Source organism: Etheostoma spectabile, unplaced genomic scaffold (genome assembly GCF_008692095.1).
Source record: "Etheostoma spectabile isolate EspeVRDwgs_2016 unplaced genomic scaffold, UIUC_Espe_1.0 scaffold00019355, whole genome shotgun sequence".
Taxonomy (NCBI): domain Eukaryota; kingdom Metazoa; phylum Chordata; class Actinopteri; order Perciformes; family Percidae; genus Etheostoma; species Etheostoma spectabile.
The window spans coordinates 43150-56707 of record NW_022604843.1 but is presented as its reverse complement, the minus strand read 5'-3'; the positions used below and the strand labels follow the sequence as shown (position 1 = coordinate 56707).

Sequence of the window (13558 nt, the reverse complement as noted above, 5' to 3'; positions counted from 1 at the left end):
ATCCCTCCCTACACCACTCTGTGATAGGCTAGTCCCAGCATCCCTCCCCTACACTATTCTGTGATAGGCTAGTCCCAGCGTCCCTCCCTACACCACTCTGTGATACGCTAGTCCCAGCATCCCTCCCCTACACTATTCTGTGATAGGCCAGTCCCAGCGTCCCTCCCTACACCACTCTGTGATAGGCCAGTCCCAGCATCCCTCCCTACACCACTCTGTGATAGGCTAGTCCCAGCATCCCTCCCTACACCACTCTGTGATAGGCTAGTCCCAGCGTCCCTCCCCTACACTACTCTGTGATAGGCTAGTCCCAGCGTCCCTCCCCTACACTACTCTGTGATAGGCTAGTCCCAGCGTCCCTCCCCTACACCACTCTGTGATAGGCTAGTCCCAGCGTCCCTCCCCTACACCACTCTGTGATAGGCTAGTGCCAGCGTCCCTCCCCTACACTACTCTGTGATAGGCCAGTCCCAGCGTCCCTCCCTACACTACTCTGTGATAGGCTAGTCCCAGCATCCCTCCCTACACCACTCTGTGATAGGCTAGTCCCAGCGTCCCTCCCCTACACTACTCTGTGATAGGCTAGTCCCAGCGTCCCTCCCTACACCACTCTGTGATAGACTAGTCCCAGCGTCCCTCCCCTACACTACTCTGTGATAGGCTAGTCCCAGCGTCCCTCCCCTACACTACTCTGTGATAGGCTAGTCCCAGCGTCCCTCCCCTACACTACTCTCTGATAGGCTAGTCCCAGCGTCCCTCCCCTACACTACTCTGTGATAGACTAGTCCCAGCGTCCCTCCCCTACACTACTCTGATAGGCTAGTCCCAGCGTCCCTCCCCTACACTACTCTGTGATAGGCCAGTCCCAGCACCCTCCCCTACACTACTCTGTGATAGGCTAGTCCCAGCATCCCTCCCTACACCACTCTGTGATAGACTAGTCCCAGCGTCCCTCCCCTACACTACTCTGTGATAGACTAGTCCCAGCGTCCCTCCCCTACACCACTCTGTGATAGACCAGTCCCAGCATCCCTCCCTACACTACTCTGTGATAGGTTAGTCCTAGCGTCCCTCCCCTACACTACTCTGTGATAGGCTAGTCCCAGCGTCCCTCCCTACACACATACAGATTCCTTGTGTTGCTGTGTGAGGCTCTGCTGCTCACTCGCACACACTCTGATCACGGAGCAGTGAACAGCTCTTCCCCTCAGTCACTCAGGGTCGCGGGTCTTTCCGGTAACATTTAGGCTTTCTTCAGCTTCAGGTTTGTTTTTTTACTTCGGTTCAAACTATTACTTACTTAGTAACCAGTAGATTTCTGGCAAACTTGGGGTTTGTTCAGACTCGGTGCTTGTTGTTGCAAAACTTGTTGTGTATATAGTTTGTTTGTTACCATGACAACAACATTGATCTGAAGCTCAATGCTGATGCTGTCATGTAAAGAGTTTTCTAATCAGCAATAAATATAACTATTTATGATCAACCCATATCAATTGCATGCTTAAATTAGCATACTGGTTAAAGCCCCGCCCATTTCAAGACAACCCGACCCACTTCCAGGTTAAATCCTGGCCACTTCCGGGTAAGGCTCCGCCGAGTACGGATACGGATACAGATAATTCATGTGGTAAACAGATACAAATACATATAATGCTGTACTCGCTCTTCCCTAGAAACCAGTGACGCTACTGAGAAGTAGTTAAACTAGTATCATTACTGCCTAATACTGCTGGAGATACAAGTTTGATTTAGCAACAACAACAAGCTAAAACAAAAGGTCAAAGGTCAACTGGTGCCCCTAATTGATAATGTCTATCAGGGCCATTGGTTCCAAATTACTCTACTGCAGTAGACCTAGTCCAGCAACATAAAGCCAACACGATAACCCCTACAGATACAAGTGCAATGTAAAAATAAAAATAAAAATCCTGGATGATCCCCCATGTGTTACCGCCTGGCTAAAGGCTGGCAATAAAAAGGGAGGCCAGACATGAATTGATCAAAAGTAGTTTATCAAAAACTATCAAACACTGGATGTTACATTTCCCATAATGCAACTCCATAATGGGGATGTTGGCAGATAATTAGGAAAGGTAATGCATCAGTCAAACTCTGTTAAACAGACATGCTCTAATGTGGACATAGTTTCTAGTTTAAGATAGATCTCTACAGCGGCACCTCACTAACTCACTCTCTGTTTTTCTGTCTAGAAACAGAGAGGAAGAGGAGTCAAACATCACCGCTGTCAGGACTGTGACAAAACCTTCACAACATCAGGATCTTTAAAGATTCATCAGAGAGTTCACACTGGAGAGAAGCCGTACAGCTGTGATCAATGTGGGGCAGCTTTCACACAGCAGAGTCACCTAAAAATACATCAACGCATTCACACTGGAGAGAAGCCGTACAGCTGTGAACAATGTGGGGCAGCTTTCACAAAGCAGAGTCACCTAAAAATACATCAACGCATTCACACTGGAGAGAAGCCGTACAGCTGTGAACAATGTGGGGCAGCTTTCACACAGCAGAGTCACCTAAAAAGACATCAATGCATTCACACTGGAGAGAAGCCGTACAGCTGTGAACAATGTGGGGCAGCTTTCACACAGCATGGTACCCTAAAAATACATCAACGCATTCACACTGGAGAGAAGCCGTACAGCTGTGAACAATGTGGGGGAACCTTTTCTCGGAGTGCTAGTCTTAAATCTCACCAACGCATTCACACTGGAGAGAAGCCATACAGCTGTGAACAATGTGGGGGAACCTTTTCTCAGAGTGCTAGTCTTAAATCTCACCAACGCATTCACACTGGAGAGAAGCCGTACTGGTGTGACCAATGTGGGAAAACCTTTTCTCAGAGTGATAACCTTAAATCTCACCAGCGCGTTCACACTGGAGAGAAGCTGTACTGGTGTGACCAATGTGGGAAAACCTTTTCTCAGAGTGATAACCTTAAAAAACACCAGCGCATTCACACTGGAGAGAAGCCGTACTGGTGTGAACAATGTGGGAAAACCTTTTCTCAGAGTGGTACCCTTAAAAGACACCAGCACATCCACACTGCCTCGTTGTGAACATGTTCCAGAGCCAAGCTGTTTCCTCCTCCTCATGCCCTGATAGCTGTGTTGTTATATTCTGATCTTCTCTCCACATTGAAGGCTGACCAGCAGTAACTCTATCTTCTGAACAGCATGGATGTTGTCCTGGCTACGACTACATATTACGCTCCCTCCCTTTGAAGGGGTAGTCCTGTCATTCATGTAAATAGTTTTAACCCTCTGCTTTGAAGGCAAGGCAAGGCAAGGCAGCTTTATTTGTATAGCACATTTCAGCAACAGGGCAATTCAAAGTGCTTTACACAAAATCAGTTAAACAGATAAAACACAGGTAAAAACAGTTAAAAATCATAAGCATTAAAAACTAATAAAACACATGAATAGACAGTTAAAAACAAAATAGAAACATTAGGACACAAAGACACAAGAATAAAAGTTACAGTGCAGCATAAGAAATTTAAAGAAATGAGCAGTCATTTAAAAAAAGGCAGCATCAAAAAGAAAGGTCTTCAGCCTTGATTTAAAAGAACTGAGAGTAGCAGCGGATCTGCAGGTTTCTGGGAGTTTATTCCAGATATGAGGAGCATAGAAACTGAAAGCTGCTTCACCCTGTTTAGTTCTGACTCTGGGGACAGAAAGTAGACCTGTCCCAGATGACCTGAGAGGTCTGGGGGGGTCATAGTGTAGTAGCAGATCAGAAATGTATTTTGGACCTAAACCGTTAAGGGATTTATAAACTAGCAAGAGTACTTTGAAATCAATTCTTTGAGACACAGGAAGCCAGTGTAAAGACTTCAGAACTGGAGTGATGTGATCCAGTCTCTTGGTCTTAGTGAGGACTCGAGCAGCAGCGTTCTGAATCAGCTGCAGCTGTCTGATTGATTTTTTAGGGAGACCTGTAAAGACCCCGTTACAGTAGTCAACTCTACTGAAGATGAAAGCATGGACCAGTTTTTCCAAGTCCTGTTGACACATAAGTCCTTTAACCCTTGATATGTTCTTTAGGTGATAGTAGGCTGACTTTGTAATTGTCTTAATGTGGCTGTTAAAGTTCAGGTCTGAGTCCATGACTACACCAAGATTTCTGGCTTTGTCTGTTGTTTTTAACATTGTTGTTTGAAGCTGAGCGCAGACTTTTAATCGTTCCTCTTTTTTTCCAAAAACAACTACCTCAGTTTTTCCTTCATTTAATTTCAGAAAGTTCTGGCACATCCAGTCGTTAATTTGTTTGATGCAGTTAGTCAGTTTTTGTATTTGACTATAGTCCCCTGGCGATAAGGTTATGTAGATTTGTGTGTCATCCGCATAACTATGGTAACTTATTTTGTTTTTCTCCATAATCTGAGCCAATGAAAGCATGTAGATGTTAAACAGAAGAGGCCCCAGAATGGAGCCTTGCGGAACTCCGCACGTCATATTTGTACGCTCAGATGCATAATTACCTATTGACACAAAGTAATCCCTATTCTTTAGGTAGGATTCAAACCAGTTTAGTACTGAGCCAGAAAGGCCAACGCAGTTTTCCAATCGGTCTAGTAATATGTCATGGTCGACCGTGTCAAATGCAGCACTGAGATCAAGTAATACTAAGATTGAAATTTTGCCATTATCTGTGTTAATGTGGATGTCATTAAAGACTTTGACAAGAGCCGTTTCAGTGCTGTGGTGTGGTCGGAAACCCGACTGAAAGGTATCAAAACTGTTGCTTAGTGACAAGAACTGGTTGAGTTGTTGAAAGACTACTTTTTCAATGATTTTACTTAAAAATGGAAGGTTTAATATCGGCCTATAGTTGCTCATTAGTGACTTGTCTAGGTTGTTCTTTTTTAAGAGTGGCTTGATTACTGCAGTTTTCAGGGCCTGTGGAAAGATACCTGAAAGAAGAGATGTGTTCACAATCTGTAGAAGATCAGAAGTCAAACAATTGGAAACATTTTTGAAAAGTCCCGTTGGTAGAACATCAAGGCAACAGGTCGAGGTTTTCAGATGTTGAATAATGTCCTCCAGGTTTGTATGGTTGATCGTGTGAAATTCTGTCATATTGGAACTAGTTTTGCTTGAACACTGTGACAACACATATCCTGAACTTGATATGGAGGCACTGACTGTTTGTCTAATCTTCTGAATTTTGTCTTTGAAGAAGGAGGCAAAGTCATTGCAGGCCTTGGTAGATAAGAGTTCAGATGCTACTGGTACTGGAGGGTTTGTTAACCTAAGTCCAGATGCTACTGGTCCTGGAGGGTTTGTTAACCTATCAACAGTAGCAAACAAAGCACGTGAATTATTATTGTTTCTAGAGATAATATCAGAGAAGAAGGACCTTCTTGCATTCCTCAGTTCCAAATTATAAATGCGAAGTCTCTCTTTATAGGTGTTATAATGGACCAGGAGATTTGTTTTTCGCCACCTTCGTTCAGCTTTCCTACACTCTCTTTTTTCTGTTCTCACCAGTAGGACATTTCTCCATGGAGATCTTTTCTTACCAGAGACAACTTTGACCTTAGTGGGAGCAATGGCATCAATAACATTTGTAATTTTACAGTTGAAATTATCTACAAGCTCACTGACTGATAGCCCAGAGAGGGCTGGTGTGGAGGAGAAAAGCTGAATAAATGTTTCACTGGTGTTTTCAGTGATGTACCGTTTTCTGATTATCTTTGTTTGGACACTTTTGGGCACAGAGATAGTGCCGTTAAAGAAAACACAGGAATGATCAGAGAGAGCAACGTCAGTCACCACAACCTTGGAAATGTTCAGACCCTTTGAGACAATCAAGTCCAGAGTGTGTCCCTTATTGTGGGTGGGCTCTGTCACATGCTGAGTCAGTCCATAGTTCTCAAAAACACAACACAGTTCTTTGGTCCCCCTGTCCTGGGGGCTGTCAACATGAATGTTAAAATCACCCGCAATGATTACACAATCAAAGTTAATACAGATTATAGACAGCAGTTCAGTGAAGTCATCAATGAAGGTTGCACAATATTTAGGTGGCCTGTAGATATTTAGAAATATCGCTTGAGGGGAAGATCTTAATTGAAGAGCAACATATTCAAAAGAAACAAAATTTCCATAACATATTTTCGTACAGTGGAATGAGTCATTAAACAAAATAGCGACTCCACCTCCTTTCTTATTCACTCTATTCTCACTCATAAAACTGAAGTTAGGGGGAGCTGACTCGATGAGAACAGCAGCGCTGTTATTATAGTCTAACCAGGTTTCAGTTAAAAACATAAAATCTAGATTGTGCTTAGTAATAAAATCATTGATTAAAAATGATTTTCCTGCCAAAGACCTTACGTTTAGTAAGGCTAGTGTTAGTGTGTTTTCATTTTTTGGGACAGGCTGTAGCTGATGAGGAATGGATGCTAAATTTGCTAAGTTTGCAGTTAAGTGCTTATTCGCAGAGGAGCAAATCTGTTATCCAGTTGCACACCAGGTTGTTGGGGGGGCATTTTGTTGCTTTTTTTCCCTTTTGCAGCTGTCCACGGCTGTGTCCTACTAGGTACAGGGGTTGAAGAGGCGCTCTGCCCAGATGATAATGCAGGCCAGCCGGTCATATCACAAATCTCAGGGCGCTGTGCCCGGCCCGTTAGTCGTCCTCCCATTTCCCAGGAGAATGATTTAGTCTTCGGCTTCGCACCAGACGAGTTCCAGGGAGGACCGCCACTTGTTGATTTATTACCAGTTCCACCCTCCTGTTTCTTTGTAGTCTTGTTGGTGTTAATTAGCCGTGTGTTAGCATGCTTCTGTCCATTGTTATGGGTCCATGGTAAAGTGGTGTCATTTCCACAAGATCCGTTAACTTCCACATTCACTTCTAGTAGGTGAACCTTGGTTTCCAGAAGTGCAATCTTCTGAAGGAGTTTGTAGTAGTCTTCTACGGAGAAAGGAGGCATCTTGCTGCTAATTAGCTTTAGCTACAATCACTGTAGGACAGGCTTGAGCTATTGGTAGGCCACGCTCACGCAGAAAAATGTTAAAATATGGCAATAGCCTACTATGTCTACAAAAAATGTATAGTCCAGTGATTTATAAGTATCCAAGAGCCGCTGCTCATAGTTTCTCTCAGAGGAAAAGCAAGATTATCAGCAAAAATATGCAAGCAGAGGCAGGAGCAAGCAGCAAAGCGTCTGCACTGTAAGAAGCAGGAAGCAAGAAGCTTGTTCATGTGAAAAGTGTGAAAGAGCAGCATATCTCCACCAGACTCCATGTAAATAATCACTACTTTTAGCTTGTATAGAGCAGCATATCTCCACCAGACTCCATGTAAATAATCACTACTTTTAGCATGTATAGAGCAGCGTATCTCCACCAGATATAATAATATTAATTTCTCCTTATTTTTTTACATTATTTTAGTTATTAAAATGCTGTACATTATTTAATAGTCGAGTGAAGTCCAAGTACCTGGAGTTACTATTGAACCGTAGTGGACTCAGTTCTGAGACTCAGAAAGAGAGCTACTCTGTCGTAATAAAAACAACTAGAGACTGTGGACCAGCTGATATATGGGTCTGATAACATTTTATTAAATCGGACCACAGTGTTCCGGTCACTTCCTGTCCAGCCTGAAGGCTGCGGAAACATCAGGAAACTGTCCGACTTGGGAGCGGATTCTGTCCCCCGTCCCCCGGCTCTCGTCCCCTTTACAGGCGAGGAGCAGCTCGTCTCCAACGAGCCTCATGTGAGCTGTCCCGCTCTGTCCTCTACAACTCAAGGGACAGATGTGCAGACAGTGACTATTGAGTCTTGTAACTGCGAGGTATTTTCCAACAAATAACACAAATGAGTATAACCTTTATAGTAACCAATAGAAATAATTAGGTACTTTTCAGATGATTATGTAACTGGTTAAGTAGAAGTAAAGAATGTGATGTATTTGGTGTAACAATTATAATGTAATCAACTAAAATATGATTATAACCAGAAAACCGAATGAAGGAGGTTATGATTTTAAATGTGATTATGAATAAGCATGTGATGAAATGTGTGTGTAGAGAATAAGGGAAGTGAGAGGGAGATGTTAGGACACGCCCAGAGCAGGAAGGGAAATGTGTGTGCAGAGCAGAGATGTGTGTATCTGAAAATGTGTGTGTATGTGAGGAAAGTTAGAGATGTGTGTGTTCCAAGAAAGATGTAAAAAGGGAAGACAAAGAGCGAACAGCGTTATTCCTCGGCGGATCTCAGAAGGCAACGGACTGGACCCAGAACAGCACCGGACCACAGGACCTCCAATAGCCTTGACTTTGACTATAAATATGAGTTGATGTGGACTCTCTCTTCAGCGCATACCCACTTATCAGGTTTTTTTCTATTCTCTGATTTTGATACTCTTTGCTTTTAGGGCAGAAGGGGAAAAGATTATTTCTTTATTCTGTAATTTTTTTTTGATTATTCACTAAATAATAAAACTACCTGAGCTTGTTGTGAGCTAGGAGACCAAAAGACTGTATTCCTTGATTTTAGTCATTTAATTTCTCTCTCTCACCCCTCAGCTTTCCGAGGGCAGAAGTTCCCCTCCTGTGAGGGTAGTTAAGACTCTAGTAAAAATAAATAAAACTAACTAATTATTACTACATATAACTTTACTAATCCATTTTAAAAAGTGTTAAGTTAGCAAATCACTATGTGTCAATTAATATAGTCCTAACCATCTGCCCCGCTGATAGTAACGGGTGTTATTATACGGCAGAAGTGGGCATAGTAGGAACGGGGGGGGGGGGGGGGGGGGGGGGGGGGGGGGGGGTAATGAGGGGAAGGTATAAAAGGACGGGGGGGGGGGGGGGGTTACTGAGGGGAAGGTATAAAAGGACGGGGGGGGGGGGGGGTTACTGAGGGGAAGGTATAAAAGGAGTTAGCCCTCAACCAAACGAGAGCGATACGACGCCTCAGTAACTGTCACACCGTTCGACACGACGGCTGAGGATTTACAAAAACTATTTGAGGATTTTGACAAAGCCTCAAGTTTCTTAAGGATCCTCCAGCTCATCAAGAGATGAAGAAGCTGCTGGAAGCCGAGCTGAAGAGGGTCCAGCAGTATGCAGTGGATGTGACTCTTGATCCTGATACAGCACATCCTGCTCTCATCCTGTCTGATGATGGGAAACAAGAGAATTATGGTGATGTATAGAAGACAATTCCAAAAAGCTAAAAGAGGTTTTCTAATCATACTAGTGTTTTAGGAAAACAGTTTCTCTTCAGGCTGATTTCACTTTGAGGTCCAAGTTAAAAGAAAGACTAAATGGAGTTTAGGAGTGGCCAGAGAGTCGGTCATTAGGAAGGAAGACTTCACACTGAGGATGGTTACTGGACGATATGGAAATGAGTACAAAGCTCTTGCTTCCCCTCGAGTCCTTCTCTCTCTGAAGTCTCCTCCTCAGAAGGTGGGGGTGTTTGTGGACTATGAGGAGGGTCTGGTCTCCTTTCATGACGTAGATGCTGCAGCTCTTATCTACTCCTTTACTGGCTGCTCCTTCACTGAGAAACTCTTCCCATACTTTGGTCCCTATCCTAATGATGGTGGTAAAAACTCTGCCCCTCTGATCATCTCTCCTGTCAGAGTAAACTAATCACTGATCTCATTTCAGGTATTGATTCATTTTCAATCAAGTGAACAAATGTACAGAAATCAGTTTCTAAAGACACCAAATATGTCAAGATGAAGTTTGAGTTCATTTGCAAACAAATGAAGCAAAACATCCACATTTATTAATATTTGATGAGCAGCCCCAGAAAACATATAGCTGAATATTTGATTGTGTGATGAAGCTTCATTTAAGAGTGAGGCCTATTCCATCCCATAATGTCTCCAGAACACAGTATGTGTCCTTGTTATACCGGGTAGAAAAAGTTAATGGATGGTTCTATCTTGTGTGAAAAGTCTTTTGGATAATTACTGGTCACTTTGGCCATTTTTTATCTGTTTCATGAATTCTGTAAGATGGTTTATGAGTCAAAGAAATGTGTAAATATGTGATAGTAGAATAAAAAGTGTAAAATAAAGCAGGTGTTGAACACAAGGCCTGAGGAAGCAGTGAGAACAGAAAAGCTGTCAGATAAATGTAGGTCAGTAATTACAACATTATGAAATATTGAGACTTTCTATCTTGAAATATTGAGACTTTCTATCTTGAAATATTGAGACTTTTTATCTTGAAGTATTAGGATTTATTATCTTGAAATATTCGGACTTCCTATCTTGAAACATCCCCCTCTGAGGTGTAGTGGAGTAGGAAGTAGCAGCAGGGGGGGTCTAGGATCAGACCTTGGGGGGGGGCATTCCCTAATGAGAACAGCTCTAGGTCTAGTGTCCCTGTTTTAAGTTTTACAAAAGTAAAAACATTACTTCTTTTGGAGATAAATACACTTCTGAGGTGAAAATGTCCCCGGATTTTGTCTGAGAAATCTGGTCCCCTTAGGTTACAGGGTTAGGCTGCATTTTGACCATCTGGCGTGGCCGTTCTAAGGCCGTTAGAAGCCGTTCTAAGGGGTCCACTGACCTCTGACCTGGATTTTGTCTGAGAAATCTGGTCACCTTATTATTAGCTGATTATAATTGTGTGGTGGGCCAACATCAGAATTGCAGTTTAGAATTAATTTTGAGTGCATGTCCCACATTATGAGTTGAAAAATGTTAGAAATTTTTATTGTATTTACCACATTATATGAGTTGGAAAATATTGAAAATTTTGGGTGAATTACTCCCTAATTATAAGTTGAGGGATATCAATAATTATAAGATAACATTAGAATAATTTAAGTCAACTGTAAATGTAATTTTTATTTTATGTATACTTGAAACTTTTAAAAACATCACCAAAATATTTTTTTGTAATCTGTTACAAAATAGTTTTTGATTTCTGTGAACTTATTAGGGTTTACAGTGAATTTTGAGTGTATTCTAAATATCAGGAATAATGTTGAAATATGGAGAATAAAGTCAAAAATTCTCATTTTGACTTCATTTTCTAAAAGCTGAAACCAATCTGAAGATCTTCCTCCTCTGATGTTCTCTTATGTCTGGTACTATGTGGTACGTTGGTGGAACCACCCTAAATCTGATGGTCTTTAAAAACTTAAGTAGAGATAATGTGATCAATAATTGTCACAACACAAAGTATGAGTTTCCTATTTTCATTTATTAATCAGACACCAATAGTTCAGGTTACACCACTTTGGATTCATTGAGTAATTTTAATTCTCAACACTTTTCAGCAGTCATAAACATTTTACGGTAACGCCCACCAGGTGGCCGCTGAGCAGCTCTGCTGTTCTTTACTGAACCTGTTGCAGACGGAGAAACAGCAGAAAATAATCTCCTGGACAGGAAGGGACAGGAGGGACAGAAGGGACAGGAGGGACAGGAAGGGAGGGACAGGAGGGACAGGAAGGGACAGGAGGGACAGGAAGGGACAGGAGGGACAGGAAGGGAGGGACAGAAGGGACAGGAAGGACAGGAAGGGACAGTCTTAATGGCTGCTGCTAGTTCTGGAGGAAGCGTGGGTCTTGTGTTCAGTGTCAGTGTATTTGCTAAACTGTTTATGATGTTTATGCGTATTATTAGTAGAGACATATGTGGCCGATGTTAAATTACATATGCTGTGCTGACTTTAGAGCTGAGCTCATAGTATGTCTGTATATTGCTGTAGTCTGATCTAAACATAAAGAACATGGCGCAGCGCTGCTTTTTTCTTCTTTTCTGAACCTGTTGCAGACTCTGGCGGCCATAGCGGGAAATAGCAAGGTGGACAGAGGGAGAGAGAGCGTGGTGGACAGCGAGAGAGAGAGAGAGCATGGTGGACAGAGGGAGAGAGAGCGTGGTGGACAGCGGGAGAGAGCGTGGTGGACAGAGGGAGAGAGAGCAAGGTGGACAGAGGGAGAGAGAGTGGTGGACAGCGGGAGAGAGCGTGGTGGACAGAGGGAGAGAGAGCGTGGTGGACAGAGGGAGAGAGCGTGGTGGACAGAGGGAGAGAGAGTGTGGTGGACAGAGGGAGAGAGAGCGTGGTGGACAGCGGGAGAGAGCGTGGTGGACAGAGGGAGAGAGAGCGTGGTGGACAGCGGGAGAGAGCGTGGTGGACAGAGGGAGAGAGAGCGTGGTGGACAAAGGGAGAGAGAGCGTGGTGGACAGAGGGAGAGAGAGCGTGGTGGACAGAGGGAGAGAGAGTGTGGTGGACAGAGGGAGAGAGAGCGTGGTGGACAGCGGGAGAGAGAGCGTGGTGGACAGCGGGAGAGAGAGCGTGGTGGACAGAGGGAGGGAGAGAGAGAGCGTGGTGGACAGCGGGAGAGAGAGCGTGGTGGACAGCGGGCTGGACTCTGAACTTCAGGCCTGAGTGTCCCATTGATGAGGTCTCTACTCCTCTGGAGTTGGAGGATCAGGTCTGGGTTGTGTGAGACGTCCTCTACGGGACAGCCTCGCTGTGTTGTGTGTGTGTGAAACTGCGTCTGCATCTAGGGACACCAGACCGGATCAGGACAGCACGTTGACATCTTGGACAGAGACACCAGCCCACAGCAGTTATCAGGAGCTGGTTTTTATGAAACTACTTAACTGGGATCGTAGAGTGGAATCGTTATTTTTAACAGAAGTAGAACAAGAATGGTTTATAAAGCTTTTTCTATTTCACAGTAAAATGTAAAATAAATGAAATAAAATCCTCAACTCCTAAAAGGCATTCCTAGAGTAGAAATCCAGTTTATCAAATATATCTTCACCACCAGAATACAGCTCCTACATCAACACTGGACATCTTCATTTAACATCACATTTTACACATAGAAGTAAACATCGCATTCAATAACAGTTACCTGCATATTTATATATTCATATCCAGAATTCATAACTTTCAGCCCTGCAGCGATGTGAAGGTGACGCCAGCAGACGGCGCTGGTCCCATTCATGCAGGAATTTAACAGAACCTGTTTCCAACCCGGTACATGTGGACCACTACACTGAAGGGACTACTGCTGCAGCAACACTTAGACATGGAGTTTATGTTGTTATTACACGACATGTTGGCTTAGTAGATGGGAGTGTTACAGTCATGGTTGGACATTAGAAATAATATTTTTTTTAACTAAAAGAGTTCCAGTGCGGTTGTGTTGTCATTTCTCTGCGTGAAGTCAATAATCATCTCCAGCCAAAGACTAATTAGTTACTGAGTGTCGGTGCATCTGATATCTATCTTCTCTTTATCCCTGAACCAGGACATCGCTGAAAGGATTTAAGTAGTGATCCACCTGGAGCTGCTATGTTTCTGCAGGTAATGTTGGAGGCTGATCACAACCTGGTTACACTATGGAACAATAGTAACGTTGGAATGTCGGTTTAGCACAAGTGTGTGTGTGTGTGTGTGTGTGTGTGTGTGTGTGTGTGTGTGTGTGTGTGTGTGTGTGTGTGCGCATGCGCGTGCGTGTTTCCTAGGATGGAGACGTTCTAGCCCGCCCTACTCTGCCTCTGATTGGCTAGTGCACGTTGCCTTCGTAGGTCGGATTGGTTA

At 43.5% G+C, this 13558-nt stretch overlaps 1 protein-coding gene across 1 annotated transcript in view; it reads left to right on the top strand.

The window, feature by feature from the left end:
- The window catches only part of LOC116684613 (zinc finger protein 665), a 40311-nt gene that overhangs the window by 17901 nt on the left and 8852 nt on the right, over positions 1 to 13558 (top strand). Inside the window, exons 4-7 of the mRNA XM_032510132.1 lie at positions 2211 to 3059; positions 7630 to 7824; positions 9037 to 9181; positions 11355 to 11578. Of these exons, the coding sequence (XP_032366023.1) occupies positions 2211 to 3059; positions 7630 to 7824; positions 9037 to 9181; positions 11355 to 11578 (1413 nt within the window). The remainder of the gene's footprint in view (positions 1 to 2210; positions 3060 to 7629; positions 7825 to 9036; positions 9182 to 11354; positions 11579 to 13558) is intronic.